Below are 26,615 nucleotides of genomic sequence, written 5' to 3'. Positions count from 1 at the left end.
TCAAAGATCACATGAGTCCAACAGGTTCAGAGAGCAGCTGTGTTGATTTTATTTTATAATTTATGTAATTATGTATGCAGGGTGTGGTGTGCGACTGGCCCTATAGAGAGCTGAAGAAGGACAGCAGGCCTGTATCAGGGGAGGGGTGAGCCAAGAGCTTCTGGATCTGTGTGTGGAAAATGAAGGAGGACAGGTCAGAACATGAACGCAAACCTAATAACCACAAATCCCATGAACCTCAGCGCCACCTCATCATGCTGTCATTAAGACAAACAAACCTAAAATTAGCAGGGATGACTTTTTTGTTGCAGTATTCTTACTAGGACTAGATGTTAGAATCCCTTGATATTCAGCAAGCGCTGATGTTTGAGATGTCCTCTTAGGTGGGGTTGAATTGGGGGATGACTGCCTCCACACACATCACACACACACACCATAAGTTGTAAACCACAGCCTCATTGGTTGTTTCGCCCTTTTATCACAATACACCCTCACCCAAGGCTGGGCCACCACAGGCTGATCAGAAATGGGTTTGTTTCGCACCGGAGGCTCCATTAGGTCACTTTGCAGCCCTTACAGTCCCCTTCCGCTTCAGCCACTGCCAGTGACTGCTTCTTTTGGCAGCAGTTGCAAGATCTTTGATGGTCTTCTGCTGAGCCTGTCCTCCGACCATTTTCAAGGTCTAAGAAAACCACATGCAAGTCTTTCTTTTCCTTCTTGGCCATTTTTACCTAGTGCCAGATGACATTTGCGTGTGCCAAGCATCCTGAGAAACCACTTATCCCTGCCTTCTGCACTGAAGTGTTAAAGGAATACTCCACCAAAAAATGAAAATTCTGTCATCATTTACTCACTCTCAAGTTGTCTGCAAACCTGTATGAATTTCTTTCTTCTCCTGAACACAAAGGAAGACATTTTGGAGAATATCGGTAACCAGACAGTTGATGAACTCCATTGACTTCAATAGTAGAAAAAAAAAACCTATTTGTATACCGTAGGGATGCGCGGTATACCGGTATTGCAAAAATACCGGTATATAATAAATTTCAAACGGTACAATATCATCCTTTTGTTAAATTCGGTATTTGATGAGCTGCTGTTCCGAAGTTCTCCACTAGGCGGCAGTGCACTACCGAAACTGACGCGAGTCACGCGAAACCGGCAAATGAAGGAACACGGTGGAAATGAAGCTCATTCGGATTTCTACACGCCCGAAATGAATGAATAGAGAGAGCAGTATGAGTGAAATAAGGCATTACTTTGCCAACTAAATTAATGAGAATAGTGTAGAAACAGACCTCAATGCACCACTCTGCAAACTTTGCTTTTAATAATGTGTTGCCATGGAATGCAACACATCAAATCTGCCAAAGCGCTCGTCAGTTGCTCATCCTGATTTGTTCAAGAGATCAACTGGTGAGTTCATCATTCAAATGATTTAATTTAGACTTTTATTGAACACTGAACAGCGCACATAAATAAGAGCTTATCAATTAAATATGATACGGTAAACACGAAAGCTCAAAACTTCTTGCATGACACGCTAGAACCAAAGTTGAGTAAAGTTGGCAATAAATTCGCAGATTCGAACTTCCCGGGTCAATAACTCCTCAGCTGTATGTCGTTAATGCACAAATGTCACCTCTTTTTAATCGTAGTAACGTAGACAAGCAGCTACAACCTAATTTTCCGCGAAACGAGCTTTCCCTCACAGTGGATAAAATACATTGATCTCTATGCGCAGGCGGCCGAGAGACAGATCCTAAGGGACCGTCTGCAAAGTGCAAAACCCGAAAAGCGTTAATGCGAAAACAGTCAATAACTTCACTGTCACACACTACAGTGTCACCAAATTCAGTTTACACATCACTGCTGTCCTATTGTTTATACTAAAACATTTAATTTGGGGAGAAAAATATTTTTGCATAATTTTTAGGATTTATATTTATTTAAAAAAAATTCAATAACTTCACTATATTAATATACTGCATTGTCGCCAAATTAAGTTTTCACATCACTGCTACCCTGTTGTTTAAACTACAATACTCGTTTAGAGAAAAATACGTTTTAAATTGTATATAATATTGAAAATGAATAATTTTATGATTTTTATGAAATTCAGTTTACACATCACTGCTGTCCTGATAATTACTACAACACTTATTTTGGAAAAAATATATTTAATTGAATATACAATTGAAAATGTATAATTTGTATGATGTTTATGAAAAATATTCAATAAGTTCACTGTAATCAACTGTATTGTTGCCAAATTCAGTTTACAGATCACTGATGTCCTTATGGTTATACCAAAACACTTATTTTGGAGAAAAGGGACAATTTTAATTGAATATACAATAGAAAATGTACATTGTTTATGATATTTATGAAAAATATTCAATAACTTTACTGTAATTTACTGTATTCTTGCCAAATTCAGTTTACACATCTCTGCTGTCCTGATAATTACTACAACACTTATTTTGGAGAAATAATACAACTTTAATTTAATATACAATTGTAAATGTATAATATTTATGTTTTATGAAAAATATTCAATAACTTTACTGTAATTTACTGTATTGTTGCCAAATTCAGTCTACACTCCACTGCTGTCCTGTTGGTAATACTACAACACTTATTTTGGAGAAAAATGACAATTTTAATTGAATATACAATTGAAAATATATATTTTTATGATTCTTGTGAAAAATATTCAATAACTTTACTGTAATTAGCTGTATTGTTGCGAAATTCAGTTCACACATCACTGCTGTCCTGATGGTTATACTACAACACTTATTTTGTAGAAAAGATAATTTTAATTGAATATACAATTGAAAATGTACAATTTTTATGATTTTTATGAAAAATATTCAATAACTTTACTGTAATTTACTGTATTGTTGCCAAATTCAGTCTACACTCCACTGCTGTCCTGTTGGTAATACTACAACACTTATTTTGTATAAAAAATACAATTTTACTTGAATATACAATTGAAAATGTATTTTTATAAATTTTATGAAAAATATTCAATAACTTTACTGTAATTAGCTGTATTGTTGCCAAATTCAGTTCACACATCACTGCTGTCCTGATGGTTATAATACAACACTTATTTTGGAGAAAAAAGACAATATTAATTGAATATACAATTGAAAATGTACAATTTTATGATTTTTATGAAAAATATTCAATAACTTTACTGTAATGTACTGTATTGTTGCCAAATTCAGTCTACACTCCACTGCTGTCCTGTTGGTAATACTACAACACTTATTTTCGAGAAAAAGGACAATTTTAATTGAATATACAATTGAAAAAATATATTTTTATGATTCTTGTGAAAAATAATCAATAACTTTACTGTAATTAGCTGTATTGTTGCCAAATTCAGTTCACACATCACTGCTGTCCTGATGGTTATACTACAACACTTATTTTGTAGAAAAGATAATTTTAATTGAATATACAATTGAAAATGTACAATTTTTTATGATTTTTATGAAAAATATTCAATAACTTTACTGTAATTTACTGTATTGTTGCCAAATTCGGTTTACAGATCAGTGCTGTCCTGTTGGTAATACTACAACACTTATTTTGGAGAAAAAAGGACAATTTTAATTGACCATACAATTCAAAATGTACATTTTTTTATGATTTTTATAAAAAAATGGTCAATAACTTTAGTGTAATTTACTGTATTGTTGTCAAATTCAGTTTACACATCACTGCTGTCCTGGTGGTTATACTACAACACTTTTTTGAGAAAAAAGACAATTTTAATTGAATATACAATTGTAAATGTATAATATTTATGTTTTTATGAAAAATTATCAATAACTTTACTGTCATTTGCTGTATTGTTCCCAAATTCAGTTCACACACCACTGGTATCCTGATGGCTATACTACAACACTTATTTTGGAGAAAAATGAATATTTTAATTTAATAAACAATTGAAAATGTATATTTTTTATGATTCTTATGAAAAAATATTCAATAACTGTACTGTAATTAGCTGTATTGTTGCCAAATTCAGTTCACACACCACTGATGTCCTGATGGTTATACTACAACACTTATTTTGGAGAAAAAAGAAAATTGTAATTGAATATACATTAATGAAAATGTAAAATTGTTATGATTTTTATGAAAAAATATCCAACAACTTTACTGTAATTAGCTGTATTGTTGCCAAATTCAGTTCACAAACCACTGATGTCCTTATGGTTATACTACAACACACTTATTCTGGAAAAAAAATAAAATTTTAATTGAATATACAATTGAAAATGTACATTTTTATGATTTTTATGAAAAAGAGTCAATAACTTTACTGTAATTCACTGTATTGTCGCCAAATTCAGTTCACACACCACTGATGTCCTGATGGTTATACTACACCACTTATTTTGGAGAAAAAGTACAATTTTAATTGAATATACAATTGAAAATGTATGATTTTTAGACAAAATTTCAATAACTTTACTGTAATTTACTGTATTGTAGCCAAATTCAGTTCACACACCACTGATGTCCTGATGGTTATACTACAACAGTTATTTTGGAGAAAAAATAATATTTTAATTGAATATACAATTGAAAATGTAAATTTTTTATGATTTTTATGAAAAATAGTCAATAACTTTAGTGTAATTTACTGTATTGTTGTCAAATTCAGTTCACATACCGCTGATGTCCTGATGGTTATACTACAACACTTATTTTGGAGAAAAAGTACAATTTTAATTGAATATACAATTGTAAATGTATAATATTTACAATTTTATGAAAAATATTCAATAACTTTACTGTAATTTAGTGTATTGTTGCAAAATTCAGTTTACACATCACTGCTGTCCTGATGGTTATACCACAACACTTATTTTGGAGAAAAAGTACAATTTTAATTGAATACACAATTGAAAATGTACATTTTTATGATTTTTATGAAAAAAAAGTCAATAACTTTACTGTAATTTACTGTATTGTTACCAAATTCAGTTCACACACCACTGATGTCCTGATGGTTATACTGCAACACTTATTTTGGAGAAAAATGACAGTTTTAATTGAATATACAATTGTAAATGTATAATATTTACAATTTTATGAAAAATATTCAATAACTTTACTGTAATTTACTGTATTGTTGCCAAATTCAGTTCACACACCACTGATGTCCTGATGGTTATACTACAACACTTATTTTGGAGAAAAGTACAATTTTAATTGAATATACAATTGAAAATGTATAACATTTATGTTTTTAGGAAAAATATTCAATAACTTTAGTGTAATTTACTCTATTGTTGCCAAATTCAGTTTACATATCACTGCTGTCCTGTTGGTAATACTACAACACTTATTTTGGAGAAAAATGACAGTTTTAATTGAATATACAATTGAAAATGCACATTTTTATGAAAAATATTCAATAACTTTACTGTAATTAACTGTATTGTTGCCAAATTCAGTTCATACACCACTGATGTCCTGATGGTTATACTACAACACTTATTTCGGAGTAAAAAGAAATTTTAAATATAATATACAATTGAAAATGTACAATTTTTATGATTTTTATAAAAAATATTCAATAACTTTACTGTAATTTACTGTATTGTGGCCAAATTAAGTTCACACACCACTGATGTCCTGATGGTTATACTACAACACTTATTTTGGAGAAAAAGTACAATTTTAATTGAATATACAATTGAAAATGTACATTTTTATGATTTTTATGAAAAATATTCAATAACTTTACTGTAATTTACTGTAATGTTGCCAAATTCAGTTTACACATCACTGCTGTCCTGTTGGTAATACTACAACACTTATTTTGGAGAAAAATGACAGTTTTAATTGAATATACAATTGAAAATGCACATTTTTATGATTTTGATGAAAAATATTCAATAACTTTACTGTAATTTACTGTATTGTTGCCAAATTCAGTTTACACATCACTGCTGTCCTGTTGGTAATACTACAACACTTATTTTGGAGAAAAAGTACAATTTTAATTGAATATACAATTGAAAATGTACATTTTTATGATTTTTATGAAAAATATTCAATAACTTTACTGTAATTTACTGTATTGTTGCCAAATTCAGTTTACACATCACTGCTGTCCTGTTGGTAATACTACAACACTTATTTTGGAGAAAAATGACAGTTTTAATTGAAAATACAATTGAAAATGTTCAATTTTTATAATTTTTATGAAAAATATTCAATAACTTTACTGTAATTAACTGTATTGTTGCCAAATTCAGTTCATACACCAATGATGTCCTAATGGTTATACTACAACACTTATTTTGGAGAAAAGGGACAGTTTTAATTGAATATACAATTGAAAATGTACATTTTTATGATTTTTATGAAAAATATTCAATAACTTTACTGTAATTTACTGTATTGTTGTCAAATTCAGTTCACACACCACTGATGTCCTGATGGTTATACTACAACACTTATTTTGGAGAAAAAGGAATATTTTAATTGAATATACAATTGAAAATGTACATTTTTTATGATTTTTATGAAAAATAGTCAATAACTTTAGTGTAATTTACTGTATTGTTTTCAAATTCAGTTCACACACCGCTGATGTCCTCATGGTTATACTACAACACTTATTTTGGAGAAAAAGTAAAATTTTAATTGAATATACAATTGTAAATGTATAATATTTATGTTTTTATGAAAAATATTCAATAACTTTACTGCAATTTAGTGTATTGTTGCCAAATTCAGTTTATACATCACTGCTGTCCTGATGGTTATACTACAACACTTATTTTGGAGAAAAAAGAAAAAAATTTAATTGAATACACAATTGAAAATGTACATTTTTATGATTTTTATGAAAAAGAGTCAATAACTTTACTGTAATTCACTGTATTGTCGCCAAATTCAGTTCACACACCACTGATGTCCTGATGGTTATACTACACCACTTATTTTGGAGAAAAAGTACAATTTTAATTGAATATACAATTGAAAATGTATGATTTTTAGACAAAATTTCAATAACTTTACTGTAATTTACTGTATTGTTGCCAAATTCAGTTCAAAAACCACTGATGTCCTTATGGTTATACTAAAACACTTATTCTGGAGAAAAAATAAAATTTTAATTGAATATACAATTGAAAATGTAAAATGTTTATGATTTTTATGAAAAATATTCAATAACTTTACTGTAATTAGCTGTATTTTTGCCAAATTCAGTTCACACACCACTCATGTCCTGATGGTTATACTACAACACTTATTTTGGAGAAAAAATATTTTTTTTATTGAATATACAATTGAAAATGTAACATTTTTATGATTCTTATGAAAAAATTTCAAGAAATTTACTCTAATTTACTGTATTGTTGCCATATTCAGTTTACACATCACTGATGTCCTTTTGGTAATACTACAAAACTTATTTTGGAGAAAAAACAAAATTTTAATTGAACATACAATTGAAAATGAACAAATTTTATGATTTTTATGAAAAATATTCAATAACTTTTCTCTAATTTACTGTATTGTTGCCAAATTAAGTTCACACACCACTGATGTCCTGATGGTTATACTACAACACTTATTTTGTATGATGTTATTGCAAAGTGAGTGTTGAGAATTCCTATGGATCACATGACATGGCCAATCATGGGAGGAGCTAAGTCTCCTCAGGTGCACTTAATGAGTGATAAGGTACTATTGTTTGGTGTGTTGGTGTGTGGCACATGCAATGGAAACAGATTGTCCTTCCTTTCTCTCCTAATGAGAGCCTTTGAAGAGTTTATGTGTTCCTGACAATGTAAGTTTGTTTGCTCTGTTTTATTGTGTTAATTCCTGAGATTCTGTTTGTCTAATTCTGAAATGTGTTATGTGATTGATTCTTTTGTTTCTTATTATTTTGATGTAGGATTGCATTATGTGATAAAGGATTTATTAGTTGAAGTTCTATGGTGTTAAAGAGTATTGTAGTTTATAACACATTGAAATCTTTGTTCATTTATTATTTTTCATCTTTGTTATTTTTCATAATAAAAAAGTAATTATAACCAACAGGGCAGCAGTGATGTGTGAACTTAATTCCACAATAATGCAGTGAATTACGGTAAAGTTATTGAATATTGATCATTAAAATCATAAATATTTAACAATTTCAAATGTATATAGCATTACAAATATTTTTCCTCCAAAATAAGTGTTGTAGTATAACCATCAGGACAGCAGTGATGTGTGAACTGAATTTGGCAACAATACAGCTAATTACAGTAAAGTTATTGAATATTTTTCATAAAAACATAAATATTATACATTTACAATTATATAATCAAATAAAGTTGTATTTTTTTCTCCAAAATAAGTGTTGTAGTATAACCAACAGGACAGCAGTGATGTGTAAACTGAATTTGGCAACAATACAGTCAATTACAGAAAAGTTATTAAATTTTGATCATAAAAACATAAAAATTGTACATTTTCAATTGTATAATCAATTAAAATTGAATTTTTTCTCCATAATAAGTGTTGTAGTATTACCAACAGCACAGCAGTGATGTGTGAACTGCATTTGGCAACAATACAGTAAACTTATTGAAAATTGATCATAAAAATCATAAAAATAGAACAATTTCAAATGTATATACAATTAAAAATATTTTTCTCCAAAATAAGTGTTGTAGTATAACCAACAGGACAGCAGTGATGTGTAAACTGAATTTGGCAGCATTACAGTCAATTACAGTAAAGTTATTGAATATTTTTCATAAAAATTATAAAAATTGTACATTTTCAATTGTATTTTCAATTAAAATTGTCTTTTTTCAACAAAATAAGTGTTGTAGTACAACCACCAGGACAGCAGTTATGTGTAAACTTAATTTGGCAACAATACAGTAAATTACAGTAAAGTTATTGAATATTTTTCATAATAACATAAATATTATACATTTACAATTGTATATTCAATTAAAATTTTACTTTTTCTCCAAAATAAGTGTTGTAGTATAACCATCAGGACATCAGTGGTGTATGAACTGAATTTGGCAACAATACAGTTAATTACAGTAAAGTTATTGAATATTTTTCATAAAAATTATAAAAATTGTACATTTTCAATTGTATTTTCAATTAAAATTGTCTTTTTTCAACAAAATAAGTGTTGTAGTACAACCATCAGGACAGCAGTGACGTGTAAACTTAATTTGGCAACAATACAGTAAATTACAGGAAAGTTATTGAATATTTTTCATAAAAACATAAATGTTATACATTTTCAATTGTATATTCAATTAAAATTGTCTTTTTTTCTACAAAATAAGTGTTGTAGTACAACCACCAGGACAGCAGTTATGTGTAAACTTAATTTGGCAACAATACAGTAAATTACAGTAAAGTTATTGAATATTTTTCATAATAACATAAATATTATACATTTACAATTGTATATTCAATTAAAATTTTACTTTTTCTCCAAAATGAGTGTTGTAGTATAACCATCAGGACATCAGTGGTGTGTGAACCGAATTTGGCAACAATACAGTAAATTACAGTAAAGTTATTGACTATTTTTCATAAAAATCATAAAAATGTACATTTTCAATTGTGTATTCAATTAAAATTGTACTTTTTCTCCAAAAGAAGTGTTGTAGTATAACCATCAGGACAGCAGTGATGTGTAAACTGAATTTGGCAACAATACACTAAATTACAGTAAAGTTATTGAATATTTTTCATAAAAACATAAATATTATACATTTACAATTGTATATTCAATTAAAATTGTACTTTTTCTCCAAAATAAGTGTTGCAGTATAACCAATCAGGACATCAGCGGTGTTTGAACTGAATTTGACAACAATACAGTAAATTACACTAAAGTTATTGACTATTTTTCACAAAAATCATAAAAAATGTACATTTTCAATTGTATATTCAATTAATATATTCTATTTTCTCCAAAATAAGTGTTGTAGTATAACCATCTGGACATCAGTGGTGTGTGAACTGAATTTGACAACAATACAGTAAATTACACTAAAGTTATTGACTATTTTTCACAAAAATCATAAAAAATGTACATTTTCAATTGTATATTCAATTAATATATTCTATTTTCTCCAAAATAAGTGTTGTAGTATAACCATCTGGACATCAGTGGTGTGTGAACTGAATTTGACAACAATACAGTAAATTACACTAAAGTTATTGACTATTTTTCACAAAAATCATAAAAAATGTACATTTTCAATTGTATATTCAATTAATATATTCTATTTTCTCCAAAATAAGTGTTGTAGTATAACCATCTGGACATCAGTGGTGTGTGAACTGAATTTGACAACAATACAGTAAATTACAGTAAAGTTATTGACTATTTTTCATAAAACTCATAACAAATGTACATTTTCAATTGTATATTCAATTAAAATTGTACTTTTTCTCCAAAATAAGTGTTGTAGTATAACCATCAGGACATCAGCAGTGTGTGAACTGAATTTGACAACAATACAGTAAATTAAACTAAAGTTATTGACTATTTTTCATAAAAATCATAAAAAATGTACATTTTCAATTGTATATTCAATTAAAATTTTATTTTTTCTCCAGAATAAGTTTTGTAGTATAACCATAAGGACATCAGTGGTTTGTGAACTGAATTTGGCCACAATACAGATAATTACAGTAAAGTTGTTGGATATTTTTTCATAAAAATCATAACAATTTTACATTTTCATTAATGTATATTCAATTACAATTTTCTTTTTTCTCCAAAATAAGTGTTGTAGTATAACCATCAGGACATCAGTGGTGTGTGAACTGGATTTGGCAACAATACAGCTAATTACAGTACAGTTATTGAATATTTTTTCATAAGAATCATAAAAAATATACATTTTCAATTGTATATTCAATTAAAATATTATTTTTTCTCCAAAATAAGTGTTGTAGTATAACCATCAGGACGTCAGTGGTGTGTGAACTGAATTTGGCAACAATACAGCTAATTACAGTAAAGTTATTAAATATTTTTAATAAAAATCATAAAAATTGTACATTTTCAATCAATTAAAATGTTCTTTTTTTCTCCAAAATAAGTGTTGTAGTATAACCATCAGGACATCAGTGGTGTGTGAACTGAATTTGGCAACAATACAGCCAATTACAGCACAGTTATTGAATATTTTTCATAAAAACATAAATACTATACATTTACAATTGTATATTCAATTAAAGTTGTATTATTTCTCCAAAATAAGTGTTGTAGTAATTATTAGGACAGCAGTAATGTGTAAACTGAATTTGGCAACAATACAGTAAATTACAGTAAAGTTATTGACATTTTTTCATAAGAATCATAGAAATTGTACATTTTCAATTGTACATTCAATTAAAAAAAAAAATTCTCCAAAATAAGTGTTGTAGTATTACCATCAGGACAGCAGTGGTGTGTGAACTGAATTTGGCAACAATACAGTTGATTACAGTGAACTTATTGAATATTTTTCATAAACATCATACAAATTATACATTTTCAATTGTAAATTCAATTAAAGATATTTTTTCCAAAATAAGTGTTGTAGTAATTATCAGGACAGCAGTGATGTGTAAACTGAATTTTGGCAACAATACAGTGAACTACAGCAAAGTTATTGAATATTTTTTAATAAATATAAAAATTATTCATTTTCAATAGTATATACAATTTAAAATGTATTTTTCTCTAAATGAGTATTGTAGTATAAACAACAGGGTAGCAGTGATGTGAAAACTTAATTTGGCAACAATGCAGTATATTAGTGAAGTTATTGAATTTTTTTAATAAATATAAAAATTATGCAAAAATGTTTTCTCCCCAAATTAAGTGTTGTAGTATAAACAATGGGACAACAGTGATGTGTAAACTGAATTTGGTGACACTGTCGTGTGTGACAGTGAAGTTATCGACTGTTTTCGCAGTAAAGCTTTTCGGGTTTTGCACTTTGCAGACGGTCCCTTAGGATCTGTCTTTCGGCCGCCTGCGCATAGAGATCAATGTATTTTGTCCAATGCGAGGGAAAGCTCGTTTCGCGGAAAATTAGGTTGTAGCTGCTTATCTATGTTACTGCGATTAAAAAGAGGTGACATTTGTGTATTAACAACATTCAGCTGAGAAGTTATTGACCCGGGAAGTTCGAATCTGCGAATTTATTGCCAACTTTACTTAACTTAGAACCAATTCAGTTACCGTCTCATGATCTCATCATTTTTGCAGTTTCAAACAAATATATTCATTTAATTTGAATTAATAAAGCATAAAAGTGATAGTAAAATGAATGGCATTACTGCCGCTGTGGCGACCCATAGAGAGAGAGAGAGATGGTAGTAATATAAATATTAATAATATTAGCCTACAATTAAGCTACATTTGTAAACATTCACTAAGGAACCTGGCCTAACAATATAGCATTGATTAATCTAGATCAATCAGTAATAAAATGACCTAAAAATGTAATATCCTAATAAATGTTTAGCATCATAACATTACTTTTTGCAATGCATTATATGCATAATATGAACCCAAACACAAACAGTAACCAAACCAAGATGAATAAATGTAATAAATGTTGATAATTCTCTGTTGATGCATGACAGCTAATGGTTTACGTCATTTCATTATTCTATTATGTTAATCTATTATTATTATAGATATTAACCTATTTTAATTGTATAATATCTTTTTTTTCCCCCAAATCAAAATTTTACCTACACATAATTTGTTTATTTTTTAAATTTTGATATGTTTATTTTTTAGGATACTTTTCTTTGCATATAGGGTAGTTGAGAGTTTCAAGCAGTGTTTAATAAAATTGTTTCAATTCACTTAAATTTAGACTTTTTTTTTTCGACTGTGGTATCGATTTAGTATCGATACCGAGGTATTAGGTTCTGGTATCGTATCGAAACCAAAATTGTGGTATCGAGCCATCCCTAGTATACCGTTTCGGCCCCAAAGTGTGCAAAGAAAATATCCCCATACCATTACAGCACCAGCTTGAACCTTTGATACAAGGCAGTATAGATCCAGATCACAATCTTCTATTGTCCAATTTTGGTGTGGCTTTGTGAATTGTAGCCTCATTTTCCTGTTCTTAGCTGACAGTAGTGTCACTGGTGTGTCTTCTGCTGCTGTAGTCCATCTGATTCAAGGTTTGACGTGTGAGTTCAAGGTTTGACAAGAGATGCTCTTCAGCAGATGCCGGTTGTAACTGGTGGTTATTTAAGTTCCACTGACCTCTGGGCAAATTTCTTAGGAGGTCTCCCATCCAGATACTAACCAGGGTCAGCCCTGCTTAGCTTCAGTGTGCAACCAGTCTTGGGCTACAGGGTGATATGGCTGCTGTCCTGATTTGGTGATATGGCTACTTAAATTACCTTTCTTACCAATTCTAATGCTCAGTTTGAACTTCAGCCGAAATACAGCTTCAAACACAGCTTTTTTTCCGACCAAAGCTGTGTTTGAAATCACCCACTATAGCCTACACTCTTCCCTACATGACTCCTCTATATAATATATATATATATATATATATATATATATTAAATTATCTGTTTAAGAGTATAGGGGACCTAAATTTCCTAAAAATGCATTGAGTTGCTGCTATGTGATTGACTGATTAGATACAGTATATCCATTAACTAGCAGTTATCAGGTGAACCTAATAAAGTGGGTAACCTAACTGCTGTGAGAGTGTATATTTATACACACACAAACATTTTAAATTTCTTGAATTATAAATGAGAATATATGAAGAGTTCAGATGCAAAAGCCTCTAAATGCCATTTGAAATTTTCTTCTAAAATGACCATTTTTATAAAGCTTGTATTTTTAAGTTCAGTAATTTCACTTAAATGACAATTAATAGGTAATCTTCATTGCCATTTAAGTGAAATTACTGAACTTAAATATACAAGCTTGATAAAAATGATCATTTTAGAAGAAAATTTCAAATGGCACTTAGAGGGTTTTGCATATGAACTCTTCATATATATATACGTGTATATATATATATATATATATATATATATATATGATAATATGCACAAGAAAAAATTCAGATGGATTTAGATGCTGCCAGACAGGTCGGCAGTTACCTCTTTAAAGTTAGGGTGTTTGGCATCCTGCACTAGTTGTAATAAAACTCCCTCAGTAGTGGTGAGAAACGCCCCACTCTGCTTCAGTCGTGACAGTGCAAAAAGACGATCCGTATGACTGAAATACAAAAGGCAGATATGTTTTCAAAACCCTGACAATCACTTAAAGAATTGACTTATAGGACACATCAGATTTTACACAACCACCTCATCTTTAAGCAAACACAGTGAAATTCCTCCAGTTTAGACCTTTAGAAAAAAAGCTTATGGATGTCATACATCATTTGACTTGAGTTTGTGTCTGAAAAGTTGTGGGTGAGTAAAGATAAGGTATGTAGGTGTCTCATGTTTGCATTGATTTAAAACACAGTTTTTCATGTTTTATCACAGAACGCTTTCCATAAGATACATAAATATAGAATATCACAACAGTTTTCAATTTAGTATATTTTAAACAAAAAAATTATTCTTATACCTCCGAGAGGAGACGGCATCTGCCACAATATGGACCTCCATGCCTCGCTCCAGAAGATCATAGGTTGTACACTACAGTAAAACAACAACCTTAAAGATCATGATCAGGAGACATTAAATTTGTCAGTGAAAGTAAAAGTGCCATGCACCAGTTTAAAAATCCGTTCAACCTTACCGCAATGCACGCTTGAGCCTCGATGCCACATAGTATAACTTGCTGAGGGTCTCCCAAGCTCTTGAGTGAGCTTTCGACACTGTCCGTCAGCATGGAGAAACTGGTCTTTGTATGAGGCTTCAGGCCCTCGGCCCCCAGCTCAGGAACAGTAGGGCCCAGACCTTTAGGGTACTGCTCGGTTAAAATCTGAGGGATGTGCAAGATTCGGCATGCCTGGAAGAGAAACAAAATTTCTATATATAAATTAATTACTTTTATTATTCATTATATATTTAGACATTAGATATTATCAAACACTGCTTCATTATGGCTGATTTGTAGATTGTACCCAAACATTGAAGGTGCTGATTGTACCTGTAGCAATCTTGCTGCATTGCTCACAATGTTTGTGAACTGAAAAATATTGGGTCTGAACTTCTCCTGAATGTCACACAGCAGCAGCACTGAGCCTTTGGTAGACAGCCTGCCAATTCTTGCCACTGAGGAGATAATCAGGTAATTATGTCACATAATGTCTCACATACTGTGAGTCTGTTCAATTTAGTCATAATAGCATAACCTTAATTAAAACACTAAATTGTTAAAAAAAAATAAAGATGCACCAAATAAACTTTAATGAAAATAAAAACCAGCATGTCTAAAACGATGTTGTGAGCCACTTATATTGTAATAAAAGTGAAAGTACGAAGAGCTCCTAATGTACTGAATGTAAATAACTCTTTGAATTCTTCTCATACATGATTAACACACAGATTTCAACCACAACTGCGTTGATAGAGTTCAATGTCATTCACTAGGAGTACTTACTGTTTGTGGTGTATTATGAGGGAGTCTCAGACCACAAAGATCAAGATCAGAGGTCACCGTTACCTGTGTGTTATATAAATGTACACTGCTCGTATTGGTCAAACTGTCGTTGAAACTCTGGTGAAGTTTATATGGTAATGACTAAGCCGAGTAGTGCAACACTAACATATTCATAAATGACAGCAACGCACAAAATTCAATTCAGATACAGCACAAAGGTATATCCTGTTATTTACGTATGCCCTTGAAAAATATATTTCCCTGATTATTATTACAATAATGCAACACAATTACCCCACTCGCTGTAACACAAACCTCCAGATAAGAGGGCAGTGTATCGCTCGTGATTTTGGACCAGTCTTTCAAATGAACGATTCAGAAGCAACTCTTCAAAGAGTGATGATTGCAAGAGCCAATAGATTTCGAGTAAGGGCTGTAAGTGAGAATTTGGTTGGTTGGATATACTCCACGAAACCGCCCCCTTCACTGAAAGAATCTATTTTGTGTTTTGAGACTCGAGTCGGAGCTATGAGTCTGAGCAGCACTGAACGAGTCATTCAACTGAATGAATGAATAATGCATCGGATAAGCAAGCTCTATAACCCCGACACACAAAAATACCATTTGGCGTAACGGTGTGTAACCATAGACTGTAAAAAAGTGTGTAAAAGGAAAGGAGCACTGAATTTGAAAGAAACAATTTAATGAATAGATTCAAAAGACTCGAGTCAGTGAGATGAATCAAAATCCCAACCACTGTTCAGTGTTCACTGCCATCCAGATCCATTAGAGGGCGTTGTAAGATTCAATGCAATTCAGTGTAGTTTTTTCTTTCTTTTTTTGTATTATACATATTAATTTACATGTAATGATTTTAAATGTATGCAATACTAAAAATCAGCAACAGTAATAGACACTCGTTATAATATATATTTAATGACTCGATATGTAAAATTGACCCGGAAGTGTTTGGGAGTGGCTACTGACCTTAGTGGGCGCACTCTAACGGCCTTGGCGTTCCAAAGATTTTGTGGAAAATATACGGTCTATTTAACGTATCTCGATGTTTTTGGGGAATACATGAGCTCTTCTACGAGCAAAGCCCTCATTTATTCCAGCACATTATCTGGTGCATGTGTGTGTTTACTCTAGGTCTCTTTGAAAGCACGTTTTCCTCATGCAAGTCTTTGTATGTTCTGAGCGATTCTGCAAGACTCCAGCTCGACTCCTGCTGCTGTTATTAAACTCCGCTTTGCTTTCCCAGGGTCGCATTTTTCCCTTACACAAACTGTAGTTTCTTAACGTTTTACGCTTGGTTTGAGTTATATTTTTTTTATTTGCGAGATATTCGCAGCCACCGAATTGCTAGCTGCAAGCTAGCACGCTTCACCCTCAGTCGGCGTCTTGGAGCTGCTGGAAAATGTCAGATTTTGACGAGTTTGAGAGACAGCTAACCGAAAATAAGCAAGGTGAGAAATATATGTATAATTGTGATAAAAGTGACGGATTGGCTAAGTGTTACAGTTGATGTGGTAGTGGTCATTCATTGGACCGGTTTCCCTGGATGTTCCTGCAGCCTGAAGGGTGCTCTGCATCATATTGCACAGAAGGAAACTCGACAAATGTAGTACTGTTTTGTCGTATGTGTGTCATAAACATAATTTGTAGAGGATGTGTGTTTGGTGCATGGTTTCACAGAGATATTGAGATTTATGTTGATGCCTCCTGGTTCGTGCTGATCAGTGTTAAAACCTCACCAGGGCTTAGGTAAAGAATGTGATAAGTAAAATGGCATCCATGACTTACTTTATATTTAGTTAAAGGCATAGTTCACCCAAAAATTAGAATTCATAATTTTTCATCAATATATTCTTTTATGTTCCACAGAAGAAAGTCATACAGGTTTAGAATAACATGAGGGTGAGTAAACAATACAGATTTAAAAATTTTTGGTGAACTGTCCCTTTAAGAATTGAAATATCGCAGTGATCATTTTAAATAATTAAAACCTTTCCCACACATAAACAACATGCTATTTCAAAAATATATGCTCTCATAAATGTACAAAATATAATTTTCAGCCACCAAATAGTACTTAAATTCAATATCCAGTGCTTAGATGAGCATCAGCTAGCAGATATCAGTTTGAATAAACATTGTTGAATTGATGAAAATACAAGTTTTATTCATGTTTTGTACATTGCTGTGCAACTTAAATGTGCAGCGGACCGAGACAAGGAGAACAAGCACCACCGGCGCAGTGGCTCCAGAAGTCGTAGCAGAGACCGGGATAGGAAGAGAAGGAGCCGGGACCGGGACAGAGAAAGGAGAGGCAGCCGAGAACGTCATGGAGATAGCAAGGACCGCAGACACAGACGCAGGTACGTTGGGGAAACATTTTAATTCAAGCCTGTACATTTAAATACATTATAAATAGCATTCACATAGCATCATTGTTGGTTTCGCTTTCTCCCTGTGTAGTCGCTCCCCACACCGTGAGAAGAAAAAGATTAAAGTGAAAAAATATTGGGATGTTCCTCCTCCTGGATTTGAACACATCACACCCATGCAGTACAAAGCCATGCAGGGTAAGAGTCTGTTTTTCATTCTTTCCTTCTCTAGCCCTGTTTACTCCTGCTGCGATTCATCTTAATGCATTTGTTTCTGGTTGTGCTCCCTTAAAATTGTCTGATTGAACAATATGGAATTAAAGCTTATAACTCTACAGTTCACAAGTTTGGGATCAGTATGATTTAATTTTTTTTAGAATGTTACAAAGCATATTCAAAAAATGCTGTTCATGAATAGATCATGAATAAAAAAATCACAGTTTCCACAAAAATATTAAGCAGCACAACTGTTTATAATTGTCAATAATAATAATAAAAAATGTTTTTTGAGCACCAAACCAGCATATTGCAATAATTTCTCAAGAAGCAGGCATCACTGATGACTGGAGTAATTCAGCTTTTCCATCACAGGAATACATGTCTAACATACTTGTAAACCTTGTTCTTTGACTTCAGCTGCTGGTCAGATCCCGGCCACTGCTCTGCTGCCCACAATGACCCCTGAGGGCCTGGCTGTGACCCCAACACCTGTTCCTGTCGTGGGCAGTCAGATGACTCGACAGGCCCGGCGGCTCTATGTGGGCAACATCCCATTTGGCATCACAGAGGTGAGGTTCTTTATTATTTGACATCCATTAGTATTTTGGTGTAGGGGAACGTAGGGCTGGATGATTAATCGAAAAGTAATCTAAGCCTATAACCAACGTCATTTTTCCAGGTCGGTTATTTCATTTTTTTTTTAATGCTCTTAAAGGGTTATTTCACCCAAAAATGAAAATTCTGTCAGTATTTACTCACCCTCATGTTGTTCCAAACCTCTATGTGTTTATTTGTTCTGCTGAACACAAAGGAAGAATGTTTTAATCAAACAGATCTCATTCCCTATTGACTACCATATGTATTTTTTTCCTACAATGGTAGTCAATGGGGATTGAGATCTGTTTGATTAAAACATTCTTCCAAATATCTTCCTTTGTGTTCAGCAGAACAAATAAACACATAGAGGTTTGGAACAACATGAGGGTGAGTAAATACTGACAGAATTTTCATTTTTGGGTGAACTAAGCCTTTAATATATCCGCCCACTGTGTGTTAATGTACTTTCCCCTTTAAACATATTACTGCGTGTTACACGCTAGGGTGGGGCGATGTCTACTAATTTCGATGTTTAGCCGATGCGTCTAAACATTGTGATGTCTGTCCCAACCCTATTACACGCAGTGTCTGTCGTTTGGATTCAATAAAGATTACACTGGACAAACTCAAGTCTAATGCAAACACTGCTCAAAAAAGAGACAAATGCCCAGCAACAAGTGCCTCCACCAAGTAGGTCTTGATAACACAAGCATTTTTCAAATCCTATACAATATGAAAATGATTCAAGAAGATGGAAAGAAATAGTATATTTTACTTTTAAGATGGCAATATTTAGAATTTATTTTGTTTACAAAAATAACTATTTTTAAAAGTTCTTTATTTTCAACTTTCTTGTTACTTTAAAACTTAAATTACTTTTATTATAAGACTTTTTTTATTTTTTTTTATTTTAGAGTCGCGATTATGATTTTAGCCCTATTGGAACGTGTGATGATCTTTCTGTCAACGTTATAGTGAATCCAACTGTATTTTTTAAATCGTAGTACAACCAATTTTTTTTTAATGCTTTTCTTTGTTCTTGCTCCAGTATAATAATAGCAGTGCTTTCTAATTTCCTTTATAAATATAGGAGTCTATGATGGACTTCTTCAATGCTCAGATGCGTTTGGGTGGCCTTACTCAGGCCCCAGGAAACCCAGTTCTTGCTGTCCAGATCAACCAGGACAAGAATTTTGCCTTTCTTGAGGTCAGTCTTCATTCTGAGCAGTAGAGGCTCTAAAAATCATTCATAACATTTTGGGAGTGTAATATGAATGTTATTTTTGTTTCTTAATGCAGTTCCGCTCGGTGGATGAGACCACACAGGCCATGGCATTTGATGGCATAATTTTTCAGGGACAAAGTTTGAAGATTCGCCGACCACACGACTACCAGCCTCTGCCCGGCATGAGTGAGAATCCCAGTGTCTATGTCCCAGGCACGTCACTCTTTTGCTCCCCCAATTCTTGTACGCTCAATGTTTTGCTCTCTTCAGTCATAATTTCATTGAAACATTAGTGATTTAATGTAGATCATTTTTGGTCACACTCTGGTTCTCTCTCCCTAGGTGTCGTTTCCACAGTGGTGCCTGATTCGGCCCACAAACTCTTTATTGGTGGTCTGCCAAATTACCTCAACGATGACCAGGTTAGTGTTAAAATAGCATTATGCGGCAGCAAGTTCCGGTCACTGAGGGCTGCTGAGCTTACTATTGATTGGGCAGAACTGATTTCCCAGTATGTTTTATTTGCCATTGTTCTGAGTGTGATTTAAAGTAGAATTGTTTTGACCAAAGTTTTTGCATAACTTGGCATGGCTTGTTGTTTTTAGTGGCTGTGCGGTCCTTAACCCCTGATGACAACACCAGCTACAACAATGTGATTATGATAGCTTTTGATATTAGCATATACTGATTATGATTTTGGCAGATATGTTAATCTTTTGTCTGTGCCAGAGTGAAAAAAAAAACTTTTCATGCTCCTCAGAACAGATGGATCCATGATATTAAAGCCTTTAAGTTCACATGTTTGCAGGGTTGCGATGTCCGTGTAACAAATCTAGCCCAGTTGCCAATCAGAAATAGCGCAAATATCAAAATTTAAAATGCACTCCACATACTGTACCTAAAATATATATTTTACAGTGACTGTTGTGACTTCTCAATTTCAACTTGTAGTTGTAAACAAACTCAGTCTGTTTTCATAAAGGAGCTCGAAAGTGACTCGAAAGGAGCTCGAAAGTTCATAAAGTGACTCCTCACAAAACTTAAAGGACAACTCCGGCGCATAATGAACCTTTGTTCTAATAACACATTACTATACCTAGTCGACCGTTCTCTGAGATTTTTGTTTTCATGATTATCGAATATAAAGAGTTTTCTCTAAAAACTTTTTAGCGTATAATGCTAGTATATAGGGCATAGATTAGTGACAAATAAAAATTGTTAGTTAAAGGGATAGTTCACTTTGAAATTAAATTTTGATATATTTTAGCTTACCTCAAGGGCATCCAAGATGTAGATGTCTTTGTTTCCACGGTAGTTTCCGCAATACTTACATTTACGAGTCTTTAAATCATGTTTAATTTGGACTTCTCGGTGCATGCTCTTTGAGTTGTACCCAATATACCTCCACAATATGACTGACAGACAAGAACGGTTTGACCTAAAAATATCAAAATTGAAAATACTGTGAAAACAAAGACACCTACATCTTGGATGCCCTTGAGGTAAGCTAAAACATACCAAAAATTAATTTCAAAGTGAACTATCCCTTTAAAAGCAACTAACAAGGCTCAAAATAGCCCCAGATTAACATAGTAGCATAATGAGGGTCCCTACATGCAAACCGAAGCATTGAGAACTTTGTAAGTTTTCAATGAACTGAAATCTTATTCAGTTTAATAAGAAGATATTTTATAAAGACAGTCCACTTCGTGTATAGAGACAGGAGCCATCTTAGGAAAACAGTCTCGACCAGTCAAACCACGAACGCCATGCTAAGTACTGTATGAAGTTCAGCAAACTTCTGAACTGTATGAACGGCGTTCGTGGTTCGACTTGTCGAGACTGTTTTTCAATGATGGCTCCTGCCTGTATACGCATTTATGCAATATGTCAACTTTATGCTGTGGAAAAAAATCAACATGTAGCAACCATTTAAAAATTATCCTAATTTCGTAAGAAACCGCTTGTCATTGTAAAAAAAATATTTATTTTAGAAACTCAACATTTTGAATTTTGATAAGTCTCTTATGCTCACCAAGTCTGCGTTTATTTGACCAAAAATACAGTAACAACAGTAATATTGTGAAGTATTACAATTCGTAGTATTTATTTTATTTGAAATGCGTGTTTTCTATTTGCATATATTTTAAAATGTAACAGCGATGGCAAAGTTGAATTTTCAGCAGCCATTACTCCAGTTTTGTAAATATTCATGCACACACACACACATATATATATATATATATATATATATGTATATGTATGTGTATATATATGTATATGTATATGTATATATTTATATGAAAGTAATTTTAAGTTAGTGATTTTTCTTTGTTCCACAGGTCAAAGAATTGCTGACATCGTTTGGTCCTCTGAAGGCCTTTAATTTGGTCAAAGACAGCGCTACAGGCCTCTCTAAGGGCTATGCTTTCTGTGAATATGTTGACGTCAATATCAGCGACCAGGTGATATAAACAAACATTTAAAAGACATAATCAGTCTGTCAACTCCCAGCAAAAACATAAGCTTATACAACACTATCTGAGATCATCACTTACCTTTTTCCTCTGCATGTAATGGGCTTCATCACATTACATATACACTCAACTAAAGGATTATTAGGAACACCTGTTCAATTTCTCATTGATGCAATTATCTAATCAATCAATCACATAGCAGTTGCTTCAATGCATTTAGGGGTGTGGTCCTGGTCAAGACAATCTCCTGAACTCCAAACTGAATGTCAGAATGGGAAAGAAAAGTGATTTAAGCAATTTTGAGCGTGGCATGGTTGTTGGTGACAGATGGACCGGTCTGAGTATTTCACAATCTGCTCAGTTACTGGGATTTTCACGCACAACCATTTCTAGGGTTTACAAAGAATGGTGTGAAAAGGAAAAAACATCCAGTATGCGGCAGTCCTGTGGGCGAAAATGCCTTGTTGATCTTAGAGGTCAGAGGAGAATGGGCCGACTGATTCAAGCTGATTAAAGAGCAACTTTGACTGAAATAACCACTCGTTACAACTGAGGTATGCAGCAAAGCATTTGTGAAGCCACAACACGCTCAACCTTGAGGGGAATGGACTACAACAGCAGAAGACCCCACTGGGTGCCACTCATCTCCACTATAAATTGGAAAAAGCAGCTAGATTTGCAAGAGCTCACCAAAATTGGCCAGTTGAAGACTGGAAAAATGTTGCCTGGTCTGATGAGTCTTGATTTCTGTTGAGACATTCAGATGGTAGAGTCAGAAATTAGCGTAAACAGAATGAGATCATGGATCCATCATGCCTTGTTACCACTGCGCAGGCTGGTGGTGGTGGTGTAATGGTGTGGGGGATGTTTTCTTGGCACACTTTAGGCCCCTTAGTGCCAATTAGGCATCGTTTAAATGCCACGGCCTACCTGAGCATTGTTTCTGACCATGTCCATCCCTTTATGCCAACCATGTACCCATCCTCTGATGGCTACTTGCAGCAGGATAATGCACCATGTTACAAAGCTCGAATCATTTCAAATTGGTTTCTTGAACATGACAATGAGTTCACTGTCCTGAAATGGCCCCACAGTCACCAGAGCTCAACCCAATAGAGCATCTTTGGGATGTGGTGGAATGGGAGCTTCGTGCCCTGGATGTGCATCCCACAAATCTCCATCACCTGCAAGATGCTATCCTATCAATATGGGCCAACATTTCTAAAGAATGTTTTCAGCACCTTGTTGAATCAATGCCAGTTAGAATTAAGACATTTCTAAGGGGGAAAGGGGGGTCAAACACAGTATTAGTGTGGTGTTCCTAATAATCCTTTGGTGAGTGTATGTGCATATTACATATACTGTTTAATATGGGCTGTATCTGTAGATCCATTAGAATGAAATAATTTGGCCAGGATTTATCCATGGGTTAGAACATAAAATGAGCTAGAGGCGTGTCAAGAGCTGTTAATTGACATCCATGTTAACCTCTCCAAGGCACACTGTTCACTATCACAGGCCATCGCGGGGCTAAATGGGATGCAGCTGGGGGACAAGAAACTCCTGGTTCAGAGAGCAAGTGTCGGCTCCAAGAACACCACACTGGTGAGGGACAGTATGAGTGTGTTCAAGTATTGAGTACCTTTGTGTGTGTTTGAAGTGCTGAATTTCCCATTATTTCTCAATCTCGCCCCCTCTTTCTTTCATCTGAAGACTGGTATAAACCAGACTCCAGTTACCCTTCAAGTTCCAGGTCTCATGAACACCTCTGTAACTCAGATGGGTGGCATTCCCACGGAAGTATTGTGTCTGATGAATATGGTGGCTCCAGAGGAGCTGCTGGATGATGACGAGTATGAGGAGATCGTGGAAGACGTCAGAGACGAGTGCTCTAAATACGGTCAGGTCAAGAGCATCGAGATTCCACGCCCTGTAGACGGCCTTGAAGTTCCTGGCACTGGAAAGGTTTGATAAATACATGAAGAGTTCAGATGCAAAAGCCTCTAAGTGCCATTTGAAATTTTCTTCTAAAATGATCATTTTTATCAAGCTTGTATATTTAAGTTCAGTAATTTCACTTAAATGGCAATGAAGATTACCTATTAATTGTCATTTAAGTGAAATTACTGAACTTAAATACACAAGCTTGATAAAAATGGTCATTTTAGAAGAAAATTTCAAATGGCATTTAGAGGCTTTTGCATCTGAACTCTTCACATGTACATTTGAATGAAAATTTTAAAAGTAGCTTGTTAAAATTGTTGTCCATGTTTGTTTGTTTTTCTCTTTTCCTCCTTAGATCTTTGTGGAGTTTATGTCAGTGTTTGACTCTCAGAAGGCAATGCAAGGCTTAACAGGAAGGAAATTCGCCAACAGAGTGGTGGTGACTAAATATTGCGACCCTGATGCTTATCACCGCCGTGACTTCTGGTAGAGACTGGACTGAATCAAGAGCTAGAGAGACGCAGATGTTGTGATATCAGTCTCCTGGAAACCCCTTATTTTGTAGGTTTATGAGGTCTGAGAGGGTGTGAGCTTGCTTTTTAAATCCTGCAGACTAAAACATGACTTGTGATTGGTCAGAATGTAGCGAACCAATTATTTGTCATGTTTTTTATGTTGTTGATTGCAACATTGAAGTATGTGCAAAGCTATAAGATGGGAAAATAGATCGTTCTACTGTATGTTATTGTCTACAGAAAAGGATACATTTAGACATGCCACTAAACTTCCAGCTTAATTTTGGCCTTTAGTGATTTCACATGTCCGTTTTCTTTCCCCTCAATGTTAAATATCTGCTCTAGCATCTGTACAGCTCAAACTTTTGAGCCAGACTGGTCAGATAGGAGTGAGAGGAGGATATAAAGAAGCAAGTGAGGGAAGAGAAATGACGACAACAACAGAAATGAATGTTACACTCAAACAAGAAGGTGAGAGGGGGTATTTGAGGAGAGAAGGCTGTTATTTTGACATGGTCTTTATTTTGGCTGTGAAATTCTATTTCCTGTATAAAACTGCAGTTTAAAAAGCCAGATGAGTTTCTGGATTGTCTTTTGACACCACACATGTATGAGGTAAAGCTGTTACAGGCATCTTTTGTAGAGGGTGAGTCCAGTTAAGTCTAAACTGTCTTCTATCTTGACCCTCCTTTTTTTTTCTTGCTGTCTCTCCTTCTTTTTATAATAGTTGTATTATTTCTTGTGAACCCTATTTTCCTGGCCCCATCTAACCAAATTTATACACAGTGAAAAAAGAAACTTGTCTCTTTTCTTTTTATACATTCTGATTCTGTATCTAACTGTCCACTGCTGTTTTTTTTTTTAAACTGTAATAAGCTAAGTTGATTTAATACAATGCATTTATGTATGAAGACCAGAGAAACAATCTGGTGAAATAAACCCAATGCGTTTGAATTGAATCGCGACACACTGCATCTGTATTCTGCCAGCAGATAGTGCTAACAAGCTCTGCTCACTAGTTAGAACTAGTTTATCACTGATACGGTATCTGAGTATTATGAGCAATGGGTTAGTCTAGTCAGTCTGTTTTTAGACTCGGGGGGCCGGGTGGGTGGGGGGGATTGGGATAGTGTTTTTTTGTTTGTTTGTTTTTTCCCTCTAAAATAATAATAATAAAAAAACAGGAAAATATATCAATAAAAAAATGTTTATTACTGATATTCATGTGGTTCTATGGGTTGACTGAAAACTATGAAATGATGCTGAGAATTAGAGATTATGGGGAGTTAAATGTGCTTCACAAATCCAGGAGTATGAAACTGAAATTCCTCTGTAAAGGAGGGGGTAGGGGGGTTATTTATTGGGTGGTTAAGTTTAATAGATTATAATAAACTGCTTTTAGCTGCTTGACCAAGGCTATGTGATATAATAAAAAAGTATTATGTAGAAAACAAATAACATAACTGGTTATAACACATTATCTCCTAGTCTCAGTCATTAGTGGCTCAACTAGAAAAATAATTGGAAAATATGTTTTCAAACCTATTGACTGTTACTTTTCAGGGAGCCAGGAAAAATTTGTTCACAAGCTTAACAGAAAAATATGGTTCAGTCAGCCCGGTACTTCTG

General features: G+C 33.4%; 2 protein-coding genes and 1 long non-coding RNA gene across 7 annotated transcripts; 1 reads left to right on the top strand and 2 right to left on the bottom strand.

The window, feature by feature from the left end:
* Window positions 1-25: 25 nt before the first annotated feature.
* On the bottom strand, window positions 26-16,891 carry isoc2 (isochorismatase domain containing 2). The gene is made up of 7 exons (XM_089118195.1): window positions 16,835-16,891; window positions 15,935-16,115; window positions 15,167-15,291; window positions 14,813-15,025; window positions 14,639-14,709; window positions 14,164-14,281; window positions 26-166 (listed from the first exon to the last, which is right to left on the bottom strand). Exons 1-7 carry the CDS (start codon window positions 16,889-16,891, stop codon window positions 101-103), a joined length of 831 nt encoding a protein of 276 aa, XP_088974321.1. The 3' UTR covers window positions 26-100.
* On the top strand, window positions 80-25,945 carry u2af2a (U2 small nuclear RNA auxiliary factor 2a). Of its 5 annotated transcripts, none has more exons than XM_039679585.2 (11): window positions 80-193; window positions 17,844-18,000; window positions 18,101-18,207; window positions 18,646-18,797; window positions 19,916-20,032; window positions 20,125-20,293; window positions 20,393-20,472; window positions 22,393-22,515; window positions 24,025-24,132; window positions 24,241-24,492; window positions 24,827-25,945. In XM_039679585.2, exons 3-11 carry the CDS (start codon window positions 18,186-18,188, stop codon window positions 24,959-24,961), a joined length of 1,158 nt encoding a protein of 385 aa, XP_039535519.1. In that variant the 5' UTR covers window positions 80-193; window positions 17,844-18,000; window positions 18,101-18,185; the 3' UTR covers window positions 24,962-25,945. The 5 variants fall into 5 exon arrangements, with proteins under 5 accessions (XP_039535519.1, XP_039535518.2, XP_039535516.2 ...); XM_039679584.2 differs by lacking the exon at window positions 80-193 and adding an exon at window positions 16,578-17,088 and having other exon boundaries at window positions 20,125-20,263; window positions 24,046-24,132; XM_039679582.2 differs by lacking the exon at window positions 80-193 and adding an exon at window positions 16,578-17,088 and having other exon boundaries at window positions 24,046-24,132.
* Window positions 599-13,865, bottom strand: LOC148976993 (uncharacterized). Its single transcript, XR_016145713.1, has 2 exons — window positions 12,238-13,865; window positions 599-1,543 (listed from the first exon to the last, which is right to left on the bottom strand). It is a non-coding gene; the product is annotated as an uncharacterized LOC148976993 (long non-coding RNA).
* Window positions 25,946-26,615: the final 670 nt, after the last annotated feature.

Source organism: Pimephales promelas, chromosome 12 (genome assembly GCF_988280905.1).
Source record: "Pimephales promelas chromosome 12, fPimPro1.hap1.1, whole genome shotgun sequence".
Classification (NCBI taxonomy): domain Eukaryota; kingdom Metazoa; phylum Chordata; class Actinopteri; order Cypriniformes; family Leuciscidae; genus Pimephales; species Pimephales promelas.
Note: the sequence above shows the minus strand (reverse complement) of the source record. Positions and strands in the feature narration are given on the sequence as shown.